This window comes from Sorex araneus, chromosome 1 (assembly GCF_027595985.1).
Source record: "Sorex araneus isolate mSorAra2 chromosome 1, mSorAra2.pri, whole genome shotgun sequence".
Classification (NCBI taxonomy): Eukaryota; Metazoa; Chordata; class Mammalia; order Eulipotyphla; family Soricidae; genus Sorex; species Sorex araneus.
Window position 1 is genome coordinate 66,942,152 of NC_073302.1, and position 23,964 is coordinate 66,966,115.

Below are 23,964 nucleotides of genomic sequence, written 5' to 3' on the forward strand. Positions count from 1 at the left end.
ATAATTTCATGTAATGACATGATTTAATGTAAAGCTTTACATTACTAGAAAGGAAAGGTTCCAAACATGGTCTAACTTTATCTAGTTTACAAATTAGTTTGAAGGCATTACAAAAAAAAAAAAAAGAAAAATTACAACTGTAAAAGGACTAATACCGAACGTCAGGTAAATCGAGTAAAGGAGGGAAGAGTGAATGGTGCAGGGAGTGGCAAAATTCCATACAAGTGGGTGTGGAAGGAGGAGGAGCTTGGACCAATGTCTGATTTTTCAGATGCTAATCAAACGGCTATATAAAGGTGGAAGCAGATAGGGAAAGCATCCTGAACGCCAGCATCAGCTATAGGCTCCAGAGTCTGAAACGCCCAGAGCAAGAACCACCAGGATCAAGATGCAGAGGCTGCTCTCATTCCACTTGCTAGGAATCCTGCTGCTACTGAGCCAACTTCCCAGAGAAAGTCAAGGTCAAAAACTGAGCTGGAACACCGTTATTAAGGCTTGTGGCCGGGAATTGGCGCGCATGCAGATCAGAATCTGTGGCTCCTCCCTTTCCACGTGGAGTGATGGAATCGCCCCAAGGATTAGAAGAGAAGCTGGACCACTCCCAGGTGAGAGCTCCCATTGGCTGCTTTTGTGCTGCCAGCCAATCAGAACTGGCAGCCACATGGCCTGGCTCCAGACCTTATTGGCTTCTCACGTTCTGTCTTGTTTGCTCATAACTGAGAGTTTGGGTTTGTACTTTGCTTTTCCAGTTAGGGTTTCAGTGGGGATATGGAATAACAGAGTATAAAAGAAACAATGCAGCGGGGACAAACATGAAAAAAGAAACAACAAAATAACAATAACCCCCAAACGCCCTCTCCTGGCTTTCACTGAGTGCCATTAGTTCCTTTCTGGTGCCTGAGTGGGACAAATAGGATACCACAGAGGAGATAAAGCTGCTGGAAGACCTTATAGAAGTGAGGCAGCACCCCTGGAGCCCTGGCAGCACACATATTCAGGGCTGAGCAAATGGCGGTGGAGGGGGGGTGCGGGGGCATCGGGATTGAGGCCACAGAGGGCCAACAGTGGGGCCGAAACTGGTTATCAAGCCGGCCTGGGCATCAAGGACCTGGGGCAGAATGAGGTCAGCTACTGTAGTGATAATAGGATATGCAGAATCAGCTTAATCACTCTCCTCTTTGAGAAAAACAAAAAAGCAAACAATGCCATGGAAATCTTCTGCTTTAATATTATACTTACTTGTAAAGAAATGAGAGAACCAAGCTTCTTATCCCTGTGAACGGGGTCTATAAATCCATTTGTGAAAGAAGGGATTGAAGAGGAAAGGAGGGATCACCCACCACAGAGCCTGAAGGGGCCAACAGTCAAGGCAAGTTTTCCCTTCAGAGCATAGTAGTGGAAACCCTGATTGGGACTTCAAACATCAGGAATGTCAGGGTTCCTTTTAGAGAAAGATCTTAAGACTGAGGGCAGGTGAGATCTGGAAGGGCTAAATAAAGAATTATTATTTATAAGCCATTTACAAAAATAAACTGGAAGTTAAACTGAAGCAGACATGGAAACTTTCACATATATACTACACTGATGGTATAAGAGTAAGCTAATCACAAACAACTGTTTCAGATTTCATAACACATTCAATTTATGATAAACCACCAGTGTTTTTATGAGCTCTATGCCTAGCCTGTGACTGAATCTCATGCAACATAATTTTTGCACACCCTAGACATTTAAGTCCCTTTCTGAGATTTACAGGAAGTTTATGAAGGCCTCTTTTGTGTAAAAAAGAGACTTCTTTTTGGTTGGCAGGAATGTATTTCTTGTAAGCTTTTACATTTCTCTTTTGATACCCTAATCAAAGAGTATAACAGTATCTAGGAATAAAATAGGAAAAAGATAACAAATGCTCTACTTTGGTTTGCTAATTCTTTTAATGAATAATCGTCCTCATTAAAGATTGAAAAACATACTTGAAGACAATGGAAAAGTCATAATATGAAATATTTATATTCTCATAAACATGAAGAACTAAAATATGTAAATTGAGAAAATAAAATATGTAAATTGAAGATGGGAAAGCAAAGTTTAACTTTTAAGAACTGTTTATGTGTATATATATGTTTTTAACTTTTATTTAATATTAATTCCTGATACTTTCTCACCTTGTTCTCTTTAAAATATTATTAAAATTTTACATGACAGTGGATATATCATTTCTCTGGCACAAGTATTTGGTTGGCATTTTTCTTGATTTCAAAAAACTTGGTCATGTAAATTTAGCATCATGAATTCTAAACAAAATTTTAAAAAGTGTAATTTTTAGTGAAATTGGTCCTTACAGATCTTGAGCACATCTCTCTTTTCAGTAATTATTATTTGGATCTTGCTCTTGAAAAAGAGAAAAGAGAAAGACCAAGAGATATCAATCTAAGCATAGAAGATGTACTTCTAGGTAACCATGATGTCTACTGATGTAGAAAACCACACCCAATATAGTGGCAGAATTGGCCTGGGGCTGATTTTCTTAGTATGGTTTCTATAAAAAGGTTCAATTCTCCTGTCAGCCAATAACTACAACAGTTTTCAATGGAAAGAAAATGGTACTCTAGTACTTTACTTTTTTCTTAGTTCTCTCTCTCAATCAAATGTTAAACTGACACTACCAGAGAGCAATTCATAAAAATCTTTTCATACTCACAATTTTCCCTCAGTAAAAATTCTGTTTATTTAAAAACTTCTCATAATATACTCTCCGTCTAAAAATTCGAGCTTTATCAGATACATATATATGTATATAACTGCATAGATGTGTGTGTGCTCATCAAACCATTTTTAGCAACAATTTGGAAACATGCTTCATGTCAATTAAACATCATATTTTTTCATGCCAGGGTTCTGCTTAATCAGAGGTTCCTTTCTATGTAACGTATAGCACTTGAATTTTACAGGATCCACAACAATGTAACGAAAGGTGTATAATTTCAATGTCAATAAACAAATAAACATGTATCAAAATAGATACCTATTGCTTCTTAAAATTAGTGATAATTTCTATGTTTTCTTATACCCACTTCTCTATTTTATTGTAAAATGTTACTATTTGAAGTAAATACTGTGTGAAAGAAAAACTGTTAAATAAATGTACAAAGAATTCAACAACTTCCTGTGTATTATAGCAGAGTAGTTGGAAATCATACCTTTTAAACTTTATTCTGAAGCAGTAAATTTCTACTGAGAGATCTGAAAGATTAAAATAATTGATATATACTTAAAAGGTTACTATCATAACTCAAGTTGCTTAGTGATGGAAGGAAATATCATCTGGACCAGAGAGTTAGTATAGAGGTTAAGGTATTTGCCTTCCATGTCACTGACCCCAGTTCAAACCCTCACCACATACGGTTCCCTAAACACTAACAGGAATGATATCATGTCACTGACACCAATTCAAACACTCATCATATAAGATTCCCTAAACTCTAACAGGAATGATTACTGAAAACCCCATGGTGTGGGCCCAAAATGGAAAGAAGTAAGGGAGGGAGGGAGGAAAGAATGGAGGGAATGAGGAAGGGAGGGATGGAGGGAGGAAGAGAGGGAGGGAGGGAGGGAGGGAGGGAGAGAGGAAGGAAGGAAGGAAGGAAGGAAGGAAGGAAGGAAGGAAGGAAGGAAGGAAGGAAGGAAGGAAGGAAGGAAGGAAGGAAGGGAGGGAGGGAGGGAGGAGGGAGGAAGAGAAGAAGGGAGGAAGGGAGGAAGCAGAAGGGGAGGAGGGAGGAAGAGAGAGAGAGATAGAGAGAGGGAGGGTGGGAGAGAGGAAAGGGAAGGTTGAATGGAGTAAAGCAGAGCAGAGTAAAGTACATCAGACCACTAGAACACTTTCCGGTCCAACTATGATGACCTAAAATGTTAGCCAGAATGCATGCTGATTGTATTTTGCTGTTAATTTCATAAAGCAATGTTTTATTTGTTTGCAGAAATTTTCAATTTTTCTTATGTTCACTGACTTGAATTTTTTCTATCCTCCCTCTCCACCCTTTTCAACTTAGAAACCAAGCCAACCTACAATAAGACAAAGGAGGAGCAAACTTTGAAAATGATATCAGAATACATTGCTAAGTTACTGAATAGAACATTGTCTTTGAATAATCCAATAACTCTTAAGCTGCAACAACTCGCATCAGAAAATAAAGAAATTTCCTTCAAAGAATTCCAGGAAATTATCGCAACAGAAGGCAACCACATTCCTTCAAAGGAAATCAGCAAAGAGCCTGGTGAACAAACCAGAAAGAAAAGACAGGTCGCATTTGAACTGAGTAATAAATGTTGTCATTCTGGTTGTACTTTAAGAGAACTTGCTAGATTTTGCTGAGATGATGTTGATTGTGTGTTTCTCTTATAATACTCACATGTATTCTTGATGACACATGTACTGTTGCCTCTGTCAACCCTCCTGATTATCAGAATATGAGAAATCATTATTAGTGTTTGGTTGTTTCATTTGGTATATAATAAAATCTCCTTGAATTACTATAGTTTCTGATTACAACACTATGTTTCATATTTGAAGTATTTTGTTCTTTTATCATTGGCATAATATATCACTGCTTTTCAAATTCTATTTACAAAAAATAAAAGCAAATCATTATTTAAAATACATCATAACTCGACTAAATTTTTAAAAGTATTCGAACTCAGTAAAATAGTATATCCCATTACAATGAGTATATGTCAACCTATGAACTTTATATTTGATGAATTTAAATCTTTCATCCACCCTATTTCAGAATTAATTCCAAAATATACTTTCTGTACTTTGAAATTAATACTAATACTGAATAATACTTAATACTGAATAATTTTAATCTACAGAGTGTAAAAGTATAAAATAACATACAATCCTTAATAATATAAACATCAAATCGATCAAGCTACTTTTATTAATACTGTTGGATCAGATATAAAAAGAATCACAAGACTAACTATTACAAAATGAAACATATAATATTTGTGCCCATTTATCCATTTTTTTAAACAATCAGATTGTACAATTAACCAACTTTATTTATTTGGTGCCATATAAATTAAGTATTTTTCAAATGATTCTCAAATTTCTACCATCTAAGACACAAAAATATATACTATGCATCTAGAGGAGAAAGGTGACTAAATACAGAGTCAAAGGATAAAAAATCTCAGTGTTAACACACAACACGCAACAGAAAAATTGTTTAGTAGAGGAACATATTTTATGTTCACTTAATTTTTATTCATAAACTAGTTAACAAAATTACTGAGATCACATAAAATTTATAATAGTAAGTATGATACTTAGTTTTAGCAAATTCCTTTGACCTACATATATGTTTTGAGGCAGAATTTGTAGAAAAATACACTTCAATAGTAACTTCACAAATCACACATCACAAAATCCCTGTTAATCATCGATTTCTCAAGCGGGCTCAGTAACCTCTCCATTCGTCCTTTCCCTGAGATCTTAGAAGTCTCTCTCGACTCAGCCCTCCCAAGGATGTCACACTGGAGACTCTTTCAGGGTCAGGGGAATGAGATCCAGTCTGTTACTAGATTTAGCATATAAATACACCATGGGAAGCTTGGAAGTCTGTCCCATGTGGGCAGGAAACTCTCAGAAGCTTGCCAGTTTCTCCCAGAGGGAGAAGTAAGCTACAAGATATAAAAGTGAGCTTCTGGGAGCTCGCTTTTAAGTCTCTGGATGTTGGCCGTTGATGGGATTACACACACCTGGGGTTCCTCTGTTGGTACCTTCATGTGTGAGGCTTGTCCAAACATGTGGAAAGGGGCCTCAAGCATGGCTGTGGCTAGGTTCCTGCGGTCTTCAGCTGCCAGGAGCTCTGCTCGGGGTGGGGAGGGAAGCTGGAGCCCATCCCCTCCAAGTGGCCCCGGGGGAGATAGCCAGGCGTGCTATCTTACTCTCTGCAATAGTAATTTAATCTCTATCAAATATCTGTAAACACAGTTTAAGAGATTAATACTACAACTCCCATATTTGAAGCCCCCAACACATGACTAAGCGTAATCAAATACCTAATGTTTATTAAGTCTTTATCAAGGTCATCTTCGTGAATGGCTACAAAATCTCAGAGGCCATCAGGAACAAACTCAGACCAATCTGTTTGAAATGGGAATTCCAACCCAGAGGAACAAGGGCAGTGATCAGGAAACAGAATCATTCAGAACAAAGACATATCCCTGGACATAAAAGGCTTCTCCCTGGCCCTCTGCTGACCCTTATATCTCATCTGCCTTTCCCGAAAAGCACTGGAGCCAGGGCTTTGGTACCAGATGCTCTATTAACTACCTCTGAAGATGTCTGATGTGGCTATAGCTAGTCAACAGCTACAAACACTAAAATAGCCCGTAAACTTCTTTAAGTTACCTAATTGTTATGCTACTCAAGTTATTCTAAAAATGAGAACCACTGGTTAATGTACTTGTTTTCATATACACTTTTTTCAGACTTAAACACTTTTAAGTATTGTATTCTCTATAAAAAAAAAAACTCTCAGAGTCCTTTTAAGAAGTCTGCAGAAAAAACTTCTAATCTTACTTAACATCAAAATGAAATTAGCTCTTGCCACCTTCACAGTCAGGTGTGCTTAGAACATAGTCTTTACTTCTGTGTGACCTCTCTCATGCTCCCACGGGGCTAGTGAACATCTGGGTTTTGTTATGCATTAGGTAGGTAAAGAAAGAAGCAGAAGGCCTCATGCCTGGATTACAAAAGCAAAAAATTTGCCAGAAACCTCTGCATGTGTCCTTATAATCCAGAACTGTGTCATATGACAAGACAGTGGGAATTAATTTCTGACACTTAGAGTCTAAAGAGGTAGGTAAGCAAAAGAAAAGGGACTCTTTAAAAAATTGAATCACTATGAGATACAGAGTTACAAAACTGTTCAAGGTTGTGTTCAGTCATACAGTTTTTCAACACCCATCCCTCCACCAGTTACATTACCCACCACCAGTGTCCCCAGTTTCCCACCGACTTCCTCCCTCCCCCCAGCTTCTATCTCACTATCTCTATGGCAGGCAAATCCTTCTCTCTCTCTCTCTCTCTCTCTCTCTCTCTCTTTCTTTGAGCATTATGGTTTGCAATACAAATGTACTGAGAGGTTATCATACTTGTTCTTTTGCCTATTTTCAGCACGCAGGTCTTATCCAGAGTGATTATTTCCAACTATCATTCTTGTAGAGGCCCCTTCTCTATCCCAACTGCATTTTCTCCCAGCACTTGAGGCAAACTTTCAATCGTGAAACAATTCTCCTGGTCTTTGTTTCTACTGTCTTTGGATGTTAGTCTTATGGGCATTTGACTAACATCAAATTAGTCATGTTTTTTTTATATTGCACAAGAGTCCAATGCAAGTCACATGCAAGTCACATGCAAGTCACATGCAAGTCACATGCAAGGCAAGTGGCAAGTGCCTTAGCCGCTGTACTATCTCTCTCTGGCCCCTGACTTGTCCCAATGTTTCAAAAATAGAATTTTATAATCAGAAGTTGGGTGATCAGTGTATATGCCCCCAATCCCATTCTCCAGGACAGTGATCAGTACCTTAGACATCACTTTCTATGAAACTTCTTTTTCATAGTCGGGTCCACAATTTAAAATTCTCTGCTCCGGACCCAGACCAAGCTGAGAACACTGGAGTGCACCAGATGGAGAAGGTGCAGTCTCCCCACCTCCTCCAGATGGAATTCCAGCAAGCTTCTACTAACATGGCTCTGGTATGTGGGGACCACGACTATTTCTCCAAACTGCTTATGTGGCCACGTGGCCTGTCCGGACATACAAAAAAAAATTCAGGAACACCTCATTTTCCCCTGAACAGCCATGATCCCAGAGGCACACAAACCAATCTCAGAAATGCATCAGTTGCTGGCAGAAATGCTCCTGGACTGTGAACTAAGCTTTGGCCCTGTGTTGCCCTGGGAGGGGAAGGGTTTTTGTCCCTCGACCTTTTCCCCTTTGTGGCAGCATGTTGACCGCCTTCTTTCAGAGCCAATTGGACAAAAAGGTAGGAGCTTGCAGTGATGGCGCACGTGGGAAATCTCGCGATGTAAGGGGGTGCGGAACTGGCCCTGCTCCCGGCCCAAACAGGACCCCAAGGGGCCGCCCACTAACATCTCCTCCGCTCCTGAACAGTCATGATCGCAGAGACACACAAACCAATCTTGGAACACAGCGGCCACTGGCAGAAATACCTATGAACTTAATCACTAAAATACCAGAATTCCAAAATTGCACAGCCGCTATTGCGGCCGTGTGACATCATATGCTCTTCATTATGAGAAATAAAAAACAAATGATCTAATAATTCTGTTTGGCAGATCTGATTGTTGGTAGGAAATTTCAAATAATAATAGATGGTTTTCTTTAGAAAATTGGATGTAATCGAAGTAAAGAGAGAGTAAAGTGAAAATCATCTGCCATACAGGCAGGGTAGGGTGTGGGATGGAGATTATACTGGGGTTCTTGGTAGAGGAACATGTGCACTGGTGAAGGGATGGGTGTTTGATCATTGTATGACTAAGACTTAAACCTGAAAGCTTTGTAACTATTCTCACGGCAATTCATTAAAAAATGAAATAAAATAAAATTCTCTTAGGCAGTGCTGCGTGTTGCTACAGGAGAATTTTTTTCTCCTGGTAAGAAGCTGTCTGACTCCACCCATTTCTACTCCTCAAGTTTGAGCTCTCTATGTGCTAAATAATGGAGCCACTGGCAAGAATCTATGATTACACAATATTTATTACATATTTTTCCAAGATCATTGGAGAATACTGACAATGGAACTTCCCTTTGACCAACCATGATTTCATATTATGAAGCATATTTTAAGAAATATTTTACTTTTTAATTGAATCACTGTGAGATACTCCCTTACCAAGCTGTTCATGATTAGATTTCAGTCATACAGTATTCCAACACCCGTGCCTCCACCAGTGTACATTTCCAAGCAAGCATCAGTGTCTCCATGTTACCTCCCATCACCTCCCACCCCATCCCCCAGCCTGTCTCTATGGCAGGTGGTTTTCTTCTCTCTCTGTCTCTCTCATCCTCTCTCTCCTTTTGGGCATTGTGATTTGCAATATTGATATTGAAAGGTTATCAAGAATATCCCTTTACCTAATTTTAACACTCAGATTTTGTCCAGCGTGATCATTCCTACTCTGTAACATATTTTTTATTCTAAGTTCACAGGTCTAAATATTACATAAAATAGTTCTTTTTAAAAATTATTTTTGCTGAGGTTTTATATACTTTACAATGGTATTTAAGTAATTTTATAGTTTCAGTGTTATTACACCTATTTCTTCACTCAGTGTTTCAAGATCTCTCTACTGTTTCCCCAAAGAGAAAGGTTGTCCCTTTCCCTTTCTCCCAATTCTAATGATATTATTGTTAGGGTTTGTTTGTCGGGTTATCTAAAACCTTTCTTTGTTTCTTTATAGTACTATACATGCAAGATCATCTGCTATTTATCTGTTACTTTCTGACTTAACAGAACATTCCAGTTCCATTCAGGTTTTAGCAAATATTAACTTCATCTTTTCTCATAGCTGTATAGTATTCCAGTATCTCTATTTCATCTATTTATCTATCTATCTATATATCTATCTATCTATCTATGTTTTTTTATGACTTACACGTTGTTGGGTACTTAGTTGTTTCCAGATCTTGGCTTTCATAATAATAAAACAATGAACATCGATACGATTATTTACTTTTAGGTTAACGTTCTTGTTTTCTTGGGGTAGATGCCCAGGACTGGATCATATTGAAGTTCTATTCATAATGTTTTGAAAAGTTTCCAAACCATTTTACAAAGAGGCCGAATCATGCAGAAGTCCCACCAATAGTGAATGAAACTTCTTCTTTCACCACAACTCCTGAGGCACTTATTGTTTCCAGTGTTTACACGATTCTAACTGATGGAACTCACGGTTGCTTCTTCCAGAAGGGAGCATAAAATGACGCCCCATAACCATGCCACTGGACTATGGGCCAGGCTATTTTCACTCAGGGCGCCCAGAGGGAGAAAGATGAGAGCCCTCTCCACCCCAAGGGACGCAGCCCTGGCAGCTGACCTCCACTACCCCACTGCCACCACGCTCCAGGCCGTTTTCCACATGCTTAGGCCGAGCCTCACACATGAGTGAACATATTCCTGGACACATAATCATACAGGGAAATATATATGTACATATATATGTATATATACACATATCAGAGAGCCCAGCAAGCTACCGAGAGTATCCCTCCGACACGGAAGAGCCTGGCAAGCTCCCCGTGGCATATTTGATATGCCAAATACAGTAATAATAACAGTCTCATTCCCCTTACCCTGAAAAGAGCCTCCAATCATTAGGGAAAATGAATAGAGAGGCTGCTAAAATCTCAGGACTGGGACGAATGAAGACATTACAGAGCCCACTAGAATAAATCAAGGAGCAACAGGATGACAGTGATACAGTGAACTGATGTGAGGTATTAGCTCATTGTTTGTTGTTTAAAAATTTTATCTCAGGTAACATTATTTATAATATTGTCAATAGCAGAATTTTCTGCATACAAATTAAGGACACATTCTCCACACCCAGAGCGTGCACTTCTCTCCACGATAGTTCCAGCACTGCTCCCTAACCTATTCCCTCCTATTCCTCCACGTGGTAACCTTCCAACTAAAGACCAGATCTTAGTTTCTGTTGCCTTTGGGTTTTGTTATACTTTCTACTTTGTTCTTTTATATCCCACATATGAGGAAATTCATTCTGTGTTTGTCCCTCTCCTTCTGACTAACCACTCAGCATGATACTCTCCAGATCCATTCACCTAGCAGGAAATCGAATGATTCTATTGCTTCTTATGGCTGATATTCTATTGTGTACATGTACCACAATTTCTTTATCCAGCCATCGTTCCTAAACATCTACTGTGAATAATGTTGCAATGAATATAGGAGTGAAAATGTCTCTCCTGAATATGACTCTAAGGTAGATGTCAGAAAGTAGAATTGTTGAATCTTATGGTAGCTCAATTCTTAGTTTTTTGAAAAGTGTCCATATTGTTTTCCTAAAAATTTTATCAGGTGACATTTCCACTACCAATGAATGAGCTTCTCCATTTTTCCCACATCCATGCCCAAACTGGTTGTTTTTGTTCTTAGTGATGAGTGCCAGTCTCACTGGCATGAGATGATATTTTATTGTTTTTGATTTCCCTGATAAGTGATACAAAGAATTTTTTTCACATATCCTTTGGCCATCTGTATGTCTTCTGTGAGGGATTTTCTGATCATCACTTCCCCCAGTTAAAAAATTTTTACTTATTTTTTATTTTCTTGCAATGCTATACTAGTGCTTTATATATCTTTGATATTAGCCCTTTATCAGATTAGTGAAGGGAGAATATTTTCTCCCAGTCTGTGGGATATCTTTTTATTCTGATGATTGTTTCTTTTGCAGTGTAAATATTTCTTAGTTTGATGGAGTCACAATTGTATATCTTTGCTTCCAACCATTGTTGCTTATATTTGTATTTGCTTGATACAAATACCTCATCAGCTGATCCCCCACTACCTCCATTACCCAGCCACTGCCATGCTGCAGGTCACTCTCCGGAAATTTTGGCCGAACCTCACGCATGAGTGCAGCCCACAAAACCAGGTAATCAGATCTTTGCGACCTTGGACTCTAGGTTCAAGGAGATCCAGAAACAAGATCCTCTGTCTGCCTCCTCAAATCTCCAGCACCTTAGGGAGGGGGTCAAACTCAGACACCCCATCCTACCCAAGCCAGATAAATACCTCACAGGCCGACCCCCACTACCTCCACTACCCAGCCACTGCCATGCTCCAGGCTGCTCTCTGGACCATGTCTCACAAGACACTTAATACCCATTTTCCATAATTCCCACACCATATTTGATAGGGTTCAAACATGGTTTGAACCATGGGAACACCTCTAAGGGCAATTGGAGGCCACCCTAAAATCCTCCATCCCTCCCTAGAGCTCAGCAAGCTAAGGAGAGTACCCCGCCCACACAGCAGAGCCTGGTAAGCTACTCATCTCATATTCGATAAGCCAAAAACAGAAACAGCAATGGGCCTCTTTCACCTGACACCGAAAGAGCTCCCGGTATGGCAGCATTAAGAAAGATGAGCAAGGAGAAGCTGAAAAAATCTCAGGGATGAGCTAGACTGCCAAAACGAAGAAAGACTATAATGACAGTCTATACTTTCAATGCATGTACACTGGCATTGGAAGCATCCATCGAGGACCTGATGGTGCAAGCGCAGAAGATCAAGTACATCACTAGTCTGACTGAAATGAGAAGACATCAATCACATCATGCCATTTTTGACACTGGAGAAGAACTGTTCCTCGAAACATGAGAAAACAGAGATGCCGGTGGCATTGGTGTCCTTGTCAACATGAACTTTGCCATGAGCAATGATTCATTTGAATGCCTAACAACCTGAATCGGATGATTACACTTGAATAGATGTGGTTCACTGCCAGCAGTTTCTATCTTTGTTGTCTACACACCAACATACAATTACGATGAAGAAGAAATTGAGAAGTTCTACATGGAACTGGAGAGGGTCTATAAAGAAGACCACACCTTCTACAAGATCATTGTTGGTGATTTTAATGCCAAGATAGGACCAAAAAGGTCGCCCAAAGAACTCAACATTGGACCCATGGCCTAGAATGGAAAGATCAGGGTGAGAGACTATCTGAGTTCATCATGGTGAGCAAGACCATACATGGTAACTCAGAGTTCCAGAAAGCCAAATCTAAACGCTGGACATGGGAGTCTCCCGGTGGACAGTTCCACAATGAAATTGACCACATTCAATCAGAGGTTTTGCCTGACCAATGTCGCTGTTGCCCCAAAATTCCAAATAAGATCAGACCACTATCTCTTTCATGCAAAATTCTACTTCACAGTGCGGGGAGAAAGGTCTGCAAAGTTTAAGTTTAAGAAAGGAACTCCCAGAATAACCACCAACTGGAAGCTCTTTGGCACTATTGCGGCAACGTGGGAAGATGCCATCCTTGACAACATAGACAAGGAATACGATCAACTGGCTCAGCACCTCCATGATTGCACAAAGAATAGAATGCCAAGAGTGAGAAAGCCACAAACAGACTCCTGTCTTTGAAAACTCTCGAGCTCATTTGACAACATGGTTTGGTGAGAGCCTCAGGCAAACACAACTAACGTCTGAGCTCTCAAAATTCAGAGAAGTGATAAAGAAGACCTCAAAGAGAGAAGAGCAGCAGTGTTGGCCAATGTGGCAGAAGCTGGGAAAAGTATATGCAACATTCGCCTGTCCTACTCCAACTATGAGAACAAGATGACTGCCTTCCCCCTCCAACGTCCCGATGGATCTATCACATCTTCCAGAAAGGCAATAGAGAGGATTATTCACGACTTCTACTCAGATCTCTTGGACAGCCATGTCCACCTGCCCACATACCAAATTCTGCAGGATGGATATGTCGTTCCCAACATTCTCCCTTCTGAAATCTGACATGCCATTTCTTCGGTAAAGAAGCATACAGCACCCAGTCCAAACAAGGTCAGACTGAACACCTGAAGAATCTGCTGCCAGTACTCATCAATACACTGGCTTGGCTCTTCACATGCCACCTGTCTTAATGCAAGGTTCCATCGCAGTGGAAAGCCAGCAGGACCATTCATTTGTACAAGAGAGACATTCATGACATCGGCAACCATCACCCAATCTACCTGCTGTCTGTCGTCTACAAGTTGTTCACTCATGTCATCCTGAATAGAATAGGCAGAACACTAGACGAAGGACAACCATGTGAGCAAGCCAGGCTCCAAAAAGGATTCAGCAGGATTGACCATATCCACATGGTGACCAAACTCTTGAAGTTTCTCGAGAGTTTAAGATGCCACTCTGTCTAACATTCATCGACTTAAAGAAGGCCTTAGATTCTGTTGAGACCGAAGCAGTCATCAAAGCCCTAGCCAAACAGAGTGATCAAACTCAATACATCAAGATCCTCCGTGAACTGTATTACGGATTCACCACCAGGATCTCACCATTCTACAAGGAAGTGACATAAAGAGAGGGGTTCGACAGGGCGATACTATTTCACCGAAACTTTTCAGTGCCACCATCGAGAACATCATGCGATGACTGGAATGGGAAGGAATGGGAGTAAAGATAGATGGTAGGCAACTACACCACCTCCGCTTCGCTGATGACATTGTTCTCATAACTCCAAACATTAGCCAAGTGTCACAAATGCTGGTCTACTTCGACCATGAGTGTGGAAAGGTCTGACTGCAGCTGAACCTCAATAAGAAAATACTCATGAAAAATGAACTAGTCCTTGATGCTCCATTTGCTCTCAATGAACGAACATCTCTGAATGCAGCAGCTATATGTACCTTGGTCGAGAACTCAACATGAGGAACAACTTGGCGCCAGAACTGTGCATGTGGAAGAGAGCAGCGTGGAACGCCTTCAAGAGCATCAAAAAAGTGATTAAGAGGATGAAGGACCTCCAACTCTGGGCACATCTTTTTGATTCCACCATTCTTCCTGCACTAACGTATGCCTCAGAGACCTGGGCCCTACGCGAACAGGATGAAAATGCTATTCAGGTATCATAAAGAGGAATCAAAAGAGCTATGCTAGGAGTATCACATCTCACTCAAGTGAGAAAAGGAATCTGGAGTTCTGACCCCCATAGATGGTCAAGAATCAGAGATGCTATCTCATTTGCTGAACCTGGATGGAGGAGGCCCAGTTCCTGATCCAAGCAAGATTGGAGATCTCAGCCCAGGGTCCCTAATAACTGGGTTCCAAAAAAAAAAAATCAGATGGGCCAGACATGTAATGCGATTCAGAGATGACCGCTGGACTAGAGCTGTTACCAACTGGATTCCACGGGACGTCAAAAGACCGCATGGCCGCTCACCAACAATATGGTCAGACTCCTTCATCAAAACCCTGAATGAATGGTTTGAGGCTCTTCATGTTCCTGGAGGCAGCAAATATCATTGGGCTACACTAGCACGCGACAGGGGCAAATGGAGACATTACTGGCGCCTGCTCGAGCAAATAGAAGATCAATGGGAGACAAGTGATACAAGTGATTTGCTTGATAATTAGCAATGATGAACTTTTGTTTGTATATTTGGGGGCCAGGACTGGCATTGCTCTGGGCTTATTCCTAGTGCTGCAATTACAGATCACTCCTGGTGACACAGCACATGGGGACCAAATGCAAGACAAGCACCCATACATGTCTAGTCCACTGATGAACAGTGGACTAGAAATCTCTAGAGTCTTTCAACCTCCTGAGGCTAAATCAGGAGGAAGTAGAAAATTTGAATAGGCCTAATGCTATCTAGGTAGTCAAAACTGTTAACAAAAAAATAAACAATGTCCCCAGGAACTAAAACCTGGGGCGAGACGGGTTCACTATTGAGTTTTTTCCAAACATTCAAAGAGGAATTAGTACCCATCCTTCTTAAACTCTTTGAGGAAATAGAAGAAATAAGTCATTCCAAACAGTTCCTATGATAATAATACCTCCTGACCCATACATCCAATATATAAGTAACTCTCAAAGCTCAACATCAAAAGCAAAAGCTTCTAAAAGGCACCAAAAAATGGTAAGAGAAGTTGAACAGACATTGCTCAAAGAAGACAAAAAGATGCTAATCAGGCATATAAAAATAGACTCTAGAAATTAGCTATTTCTTCTAGATTCTCAAATTTAGGGGTGCACATTATTCACAGCAAGGTAGTATAATATCTTGTATATTTGAGATGTCTATTGCAAATCTCTCCCCTTTCATTTCTAATCTGATATATGAGGGCTTTCTCTATTTTTATTTCTAAATCTGGCCAAGGGACTTCTTTCCACCCCACCCCTCTTTTTGTATTTAAATCTTATTGGAACTTTCAAAAAAACCGAACTCTAATATTATTTTTTGAATCATGATTTTTAATTTCCTTATCATTGTTTTCTACTTGGATTATTTTGTTTTGTTTGGGAGCCACACCCAGCTTTGCTCAAGGCTTATTCCAGGCCTGGCTCAGGGATCACTTCTGGGAGCTTGAGAAATCATATGTAGTGACAGGGATCAAACCTGGGGTGACTGTGAGCAAGAGAAGTGCCTTACCTACTGTATTGTCTCTTCAGGCTTTTGCTTGAATTTTGATTATCTACTTCCTCATTACTTCTAACTCCCTTTATTATTTCTTTTTTTTTTTCTAGTTTCTCTAAGCATGAGGAAGGTTATTGTTTTGCACCTGTTTTTATTTCTTGATGAATATGTGAGGTGCAATAAATTTCCTTCTTTGTATAGCTTTTCCTGTGTCTCACAAGTTCTGGTACCTTGTGTCTTCATTCTCATTTGTGTTCATAATTTTATGATTTTCTTACTTTCTCTTTGAACAAATTTAAAAGAATGCTGTTTCATCTCCAAGTGATTTAGTTTTCTACAGCTATTTGTTGTTCATGTCTAACATCAAAGCATTATGATCTGAGAAGATATTTGATATGACTTCTATTTTCCAGATGTTATGGAAACTTACTTTGTGTCCCACCATGTGGTCTATCCCAAAGAATGATCCAAGAGCACTTGAGAAGAATGTCTACTAACTTTTTTTTAATGAAATGCCCTATAAATGTTTTGTAAGCCTATCTTTTTATTTCTTTCTTGAAGGTATCTGTTTCCTTATTGCTTTTGTGTCTAGTTGATGTAGTCAGTGGTAAGAATATTAAAATCTCTGACTTTTTTTAATTTTTGCTGAAATTTTCACTCAGGCCTATTCTGTTTTAACCAATACTCACCTGTTTCATCCAAGTTATAGTGAACCAGATTATTTCCTCTTTTTTATTGCTGCAACTTGGATGGAACTGGAAAGCACTGTATTAAATGAAAGTCCAAGGGAGAAGAGCAAATGCTGTATTGTTTCATTCATCTGTGAAAACAGAGTAACAGATAATGAAATAGATAGTGCCAAATGAGGACAAACCCTTGATCATTGGTTGCAAAACTGAGATTGCCAAGTAGTGCGGGAGAGGGTGGGAAGTTAGAGGGTAGAGAAAGAGGTGAGAAGACTTTGGGCAGTAGAAGGCTTTGGGCACTTTGGCTGTGGTGAAGGTGCATTAATTTTTTACATCAAAAGTTAACACTAGGATCTGGAAAGATAGTACAGCACAGAAAGCACTTCTCTTGCATGCAGCCCACCTGGGTTCAACCCCTGCATCCCAAATAGATTCCCCAGACTTCCTTAGACATGCGTGATCACTGAGCACAGAACCAGAAATATGCCTTGAGTATCTTTGGGATAAATCTCACCCCTCCCAAAAAAAAAGTCAAAAGTTAACACTATTGTAAACATATTACCTCAACATAATGTAAACAGTTTTAAAACAATTAATAAACTATACAAAACAGTAATCTCCATTCTGCCTTCATATTTCCTCCCATAAATTAGCCCTTGAACAAAGATATAATCACGGTAGTGTATTTTTAATTTCTTCAGTTCTATGGAACTTCTTACACAGTTTAATAATTTGAAACATGGTTCTCCAAATATTTCACAACACTAGTCTCTCAGGCATGAGGACAGATCATTTAAATAAGAAAATTGTATCTAAATACTTGATGAAGTTATATAGAGACAAATGTGAGGAAAGGCGACAAGTAGCAGCAATATGAAACTATAGTTAATACTGAGCATTGAGAGTTACCAGTAAAAAAGTATCTATAGTTATTCGTCAAAGCTAATAGTATCTTAATTAGTATCCTAATTTCATCATGCCTGATTTTCTCAGATATTTGGATAAATAGTAAAATGTTTATCCAGGTACAACTATTGTGGTGATCTTTATGCATTCTGAATCAAACATTCCTTCTTTGGCCACTAGGGTGTAGGAAAAAAAATAGACTCTGTTCCTTTGGTTTTAGTGCTAGAAACTAAACAACACAGGATCTCATGCACAGTAACCACGGGCTTTACCACTAATCCATAGTTTAGGTTTAATCAGTTTAAGTTAATAAGAAATCTGAAAATGTTAGTTTGAAAAACAATAGTTGCTGGAAAAATTTCAGAATTCATTCTGGGTCCACAGACAAAAGGCAATAACCTCAGTGATAAGGGTTTCAAATGTTTCTCTTTGTGTATGGCTGCTTTCTGGCCTTTAGAGACACAGAACAGAATCTCAGATTAAAATTTCATAAATAACTGGTTATAATTAAACTGTTTCCCAGAAGGATGGATGGAAATTAAAAATTTCAGAGATTGGTACATATGTAATAAGTTCAAGTATAAATTACGTGTGGCTGCAGGAAAAAAAAAACAGAAAAGTCTATTTGTAGGATGGGAATGTTGCTGGTTGGTGCCTACTACTAAAATGGTCAGTAACTTCTGCTGTGTAGTGGTCCTCATACAGTGGACATTCTCTGATGGATCTGTTCTGTACATTAAAAAAAATACTCCAGCCTACATGTTATCATCCAGAGGAAGGACAAAAATAGAGAAATCACAATATTCTTTACATTCCCAATAGCCCATGTCTTCAGGAATTTGGCACTTTTCCTTTTGAGAACAGTGCTTATTTGGGTTTATTTTTCTCTGAATTTTAAAGATACTTTAATTTACTCAGGACCAACCATAAAGGATATCTGAGTACCTTTTTTATCAAGCAAAAAAATTACCTGAAACAAACATGTTTGCACATGAATTTTCATACTGAATGATAATATTAATATTTACAATAATATTAATAATTACAATAATTACAATAAATGACATATTAATGTAAAAGCAGTAGACATTAACAATCACCTCACCAAAAATGTATATAGAAAATAAATATAGTGAAATTTTAAAACATAACTTGTGCTACATGATGTAGGAAATTGTTGGTTTGTCCTTTCTCCCCTGCCACAAAGAGTTTAGATTTATTTGAAAATAATATCTAAACATTTTAGACACCTCTCTATGCTCTCTTCTCCAACGGGTCTATCACCCGTTCCCCCTTATCAGACTCTGTTAACTTGTAAGGTCAGATTCCTCAGAAATCTATGATTTTATATATATGAGTGAAATATTGTCTTTCTCCTCTCTTTATGTCTTTTGAATAGTTTAGTTTAAAGCAATCTCCTTTTGTATGAACAAAGGAAGACAGTTATATTATGCTTTATAACTTGGGATTTAATTGTCTTTGAATATTATTCATTCCCAGGCATCTGTTTTCTTGACATAAGCCTCAGATGCCCTCAGTTCCTAGCACCCCAAAAGCAGGGTCCCGATGAGGGACTGAAGGGACCCAGGGCAAGCTGCGAGTTACCCTGGCATCGATATGGGTCAGGCCAAAGCACCACGATTCTTAACTATAAGTTAAGAGCTTGATCATAGACAAATGCTGTCATGATCCAAAAGTAACAATGAGACTAGGCACCTGCTAAGGAAAGACTAATCTGGCCTGAGCACTGTAGTCTGAGAATAAGATGATGCCAAGAGAGCAATTCTATAAGCTTAATGCATCTCTTACTGTGTCCATACAAAATGATTAATATTATGAATGCTTATATGTTAGTTGGATACGAGAGGAGACACACACCCATGGGATTCTGCTCTTGGGCAGGTGTCCTGCTGAAAGAGAATCTGTCCTAGAAGCAGCATCCCCTGAGGGAAAGAATTTAACCCCTATTTATTGTGACCACACTTATGTGTAAGCCTCAACCCCTCATGCTTGAGGACTTAAATAGGCTGTAAGAGTGGTCTGGGGGGTTCCAGTGCAGATCCAGAGAAGCCAGATCGAGATCCAGATACAGAGAAGAAGAATGAAGTAGCATAGGGGAGAAAGAAGCAGGAGGAGAATCAGAGGAGAATGGAGATGGGAATGGAATGAACTGCAACTGAGACCAACCAGCCTGGCTCCCGTTTGTTCCTTCACCTGCCTCATCATCACCATCAACCTTCCCGGGGTGGGGGAAGTGGTGAGTCTATCGAATTGGAGCAGCAGGAGAAAGATAGAGCGCCGCTGCGTGGTGCCCCCCATTTTTTGTGTGTTTACACACAAAGCACCAAAACATCTTTTTATAATTGTGCAACACTGCTGCATTTATTTTCTTTTTTTTTTGTTTTGCGTTTGTGTGTTTCTATATATATGTGTGATAGATTTTTAATTTTTTAGAGAAAAAGAATATAATCTCAGAATAAATGTGTTCAAGTAACTAGCTTTAAATGAACTCTTTTCCAGAGAACCTAAAGCTACTCAGTGGAGAAAGTGCATTGAAAACATGAGATAATGAACAGTTCTACTGAAATGCAATGAAAATTTTATTTATTTATTTATTTATTTATTTATTTATTTATTTATTTATTATGCTCAGGGCTTACTTCTGCCTATATGCAGGGATCACTTCCTAAGGACCAGCAAACCTACACAGGTGACAGGATGAAACCTGAGTTGGCCACATGATAGTTAAGTGCCCTGCCGGCTGTACTATCTTTTCAGCCAATAAAATTTTAATGTTGAAAATTCCACCAGGGGTAAGATGACAAGGTATTTTCTTGTTTTCAAAACATTATTTGTTCAGCCCATTTATATTTCAGAAACTACAGTCATTTATAGTTATAATCTTAGATTTGGCTATGGAGCAAATTTTCATGCTGGAATACTTAAGGTTTTACAACTTAGCTTTACAGTAAGATCCGAGATATTGTCAAATTTCAGGCAACACTACTTGAGGGTAAAAATAAGTGAAAAAAAACTGTAAAAGGACAAGATAAAACATTAGAAAGGAAGGATGAACAGCAGGGATAGGGTGAAATTGAGGAAGGTGTGGAAAGAGGTGGAGCTTGCACCACTGTCTGATTTTGCAGATGCTAACCAAAGGGCTATAAAAGTGGTAGAAGGAGCCAGGGAAAGCATCCTGAAGGTCTGCATCTGCACATCACCTACAGTCTCCAAAGTCTGAAATGCCCAGAGCAGGAATCACCAGGATCAAGAGCAGAGGCTGCTCTCCTTCCACTTGCTAGGAGTCTGGCTGCTTCTGAGCCAACTTCCCAGAGGAAGTCAAGGCCAAAGCTGGGACACTGTTATTAAGGCATGTGGCCGGGAATTGGCTCGCCACCAGATCAGAATCTGTGGCAACTCGCTGTCTACATGGAGAGATGTGAAAGCCAGATTTGGACGTGCATCTGGAACACCCACAGGTTAGCACTCCCACCCACACAGATTTTTTTTATACTCCCATTGGCTGCTCTGGTGCTACTGACCCACCAGATCTGCGGTCCCTGGCTTACTACTTATTGGCTGTTCATATGTGGCTGGTGACTGAGATTTTTGGCTTAGCTTTTTGACTTTGGATTTCAGTGGGGCTCTAACCCAGAAGGGTAATGCTGCTGCAACAGAAATAAAACCCGCCCTCTGGAGGCATTCAATGGCTGTCCCTCCTTCCTATCTGGTGACAGGATGAGAGAAATGGTATGCCATAGAGAAGGTATAAGGCTGCTGCAAGACCTATAGAAGTGAACAGCACCCTCTGGTGTTTCTAGGTGCTTGGAACTGGCAGCATCAGTTTTCATCCCTGGGCAACTGGGGGAAGTAGCTGACATGAGGCAGGAGCTGCTTATCACTGGGTCTGACTTTCAGACCCAGTGACTCTCAGGGTCTGACTTTAACCCTAAGGGTCTCAGGGTTAAAGTCTTGGGGAAGAACGCAGTGGTGAACTCCTCCTGGGGTGTTAGCAAGACAAGAAGAGCCCTAGTTGAAGGATGCTTCTCTTTGGAAAGGAAAACAAAACAATAAACCTGGCTCATGTCTTCAAAAATTCTTTAAATTTAATTTTATGTTTTGTGCTAAAGAAGTATGCAGACCAAACCTGACAGAGATGTCTAAGGAAGCCCTAAAGAATTTTGTTTAAGGCAAGATTTTAGGATTGAATACAGGTAAAACACAGAATGGTTACAAATATTGTTAGTTCTAAGCCATTTAGAAATATAAATCAAAAGCTAAGTTGAATACTGCATGTAAATTTTCACAAATATGAAATATGCAAAACAGTGAATTAATTTTGAAAAATTGTCTTAGACTTTACTACACATGCAATTTATGATAAACCACTACTGTACTTTAGAAGCTTCATTTATAGCCTGTAAATTACTGGTCCTCATGTAACACCATTGTGCACACTATTTACTTCCATTTTATTTGATTCAAAGAAAGTTTATAAAGGTAGCTTCTTCTCTAAATTGTTCAATATTGGAGTAATTTAAAATAAATATTTATATACTTTTCTTGTATTATTTAAAGCATATATCTTTAGTAATAGGAACTAACTAATAACAGGAAGGAAACAATAGCATTACTTTGGATATTAATTCCTTTTTTTTGAGTAAGTAATAGGTTGTCATTGGAGACTTCTACAGTCTAAGTAAAATATCCTAATGCCCCTTATGGCTGTATTTGGACTTAAATCTTAGTAACTCAGAACTCTTTTAATTAAATATATGAAGCTTATTTTTAAAGGGTTTCACTACTTTTTCACATACTTTGGGGAAAAAGGCTAGGTACCAATTTAATAATATAAAAAAATGGGAACTAACAATGGAGGTGGTTTTTGTTTTTTGGGTTTTTTTTTGGCTTTTTGGGCCATAGCTGGTGATGGTCAGGGGCTACTCTTGGCTCTGCACTCAGGAATTATTCCTGGCAGTGCTTGGGGGACTATATGGGATGCTGGGAATCGAACCTAGGTCACACTTGAGCAAGGCAAATGCCCTACCCGCGGTGCTATCACTCCAGCCCCTAACAATGGAGGTTTCAAAACCCAATACTGGGGCTGGAGTAATAGTACAGTGAATACAGTGGGTAGGGCACCTGCCTTGCAAGGCCAACCTTAGTTTCATCTTCGGTACCCATTTGGCACCTGAGGGTCCCACCCACCCATCCCAACAGTGATCTCTGAGTACAGAGCCAATAGGAAGACTTGAGCACCACCATGTGTGGTCCCAAAAAGTATTACACTAATTATTAACATACTAATAAAATAATTCAATATGCTTTTAACCATTGATCTTGATCCTTACTCGTGGCCAAAATTTTGTTAAGTCTTTTTTAATTAGGTTATATACTGAGTACTAGTGAAGACAATTGCTTAAATATATTTTATATATGTTCTAGGGAAAAATAACTTGGTCAAATGTATACATACAAATGTAGTGAATGATTTTTAAGCAACAATTTGGAAACAACCTAAATGTCAACTATATCTTTATATGTTAGCATTCTTAGATGCTTTGAAACAGCTCTTTCGTAGGTAACAATAGAACTTGCATTTTACACAATTTACAGTATTGGAACAAAACCCATACAAAGTCAATAGAGATACACCACAATAAATACAAACTGTTTCTGAAAGACAGTTATATTTGGTCAATATGTCTTTTAATCAGTTTCCCTAATGTAAGTGTTACTATTTGAACCAAATACTTTGCAAAGGAGACATTGCTAAATAAATGCACAAGGAACTCAGCAACTTCTTGCTACTAGAGCAGAACATTAGTAATTTTGCCTTTAAAATCATATCCCAAAGCAATAACTTGCCACTACTGAAAATATTATATTTTAAAGTAGTCTATATATACCTCCAAGGTTACTATCATAATTCAGAAGTTACTTAATAATGGAACAAAATTACTCTGGATATGAAGCTTCATTAACGACTTTCAATGAAAATGACAACTTTTAGAAAAGCCAGTGAAGTCAAAGGTCTATGATGAAAGTTCTAAGGTGACATGAGGAAAGGTGAAGTAAGTACAATACTGGGACACTCTGAGATGGCAATTATACTGAGTTAAATACTTGCTATTCTTCTATTTTTTTAGTGAAGTAAAATCATTTTAT

General features: G+C 39.0%; 1 protein-coding gene across 1 annotated transcript; it reads left to right on the forward strand.

Moving 5' to 3' along the window:
• The first annotated feature begins 388 nt into the window (after nucleotides 1-388).
• LOC129401986 (prorelaxin-like) lies at nucleotides 389-4,369 on the forward strand. The gene is made up of 3 exons (XM_055125757.1): nucleotides 389-605; nucleotides 2,342-2,452; nucleotides 4,047-4,369. Exons 1-3 carry the CDS (start codon nucleotides 389-391, stop codon nucleotides 4,367-4,369), a joined length of 651 nt encoding a protein of 216 aa, XP_054981732.1.
• Nucleotides 4,370-23,964: the final 19,595 nt, after the last annotated feature.

What these genes read in the sequence shown, in the direction of transcription:
- LOC129401986 (XM_055125757.1), top strand. Translation starts at nt 389, where the DNA reads ATGCAGAGGCTGCTCTCATTCCACTTGCTAGGAATCCTGCTGCTACTG. An exon ending in AGAAGCTGGACCACTCCCAG is followed by an intron (nt 606 to 2,341) that starts GTGAGAGCTCCC and finishes TGGTCCTTACAG; the next exon opens with ATCTTGAGCACATCTCTCTT. An exon ending in CATAGAAGATGTACTTCTAG is followed by an intron (nt 2,453 to 4,046) that starts GTAACCATGATG and finishes TTTTCAACTTAG; the next exon opens with AAACCAAGCCAACCTACAAT.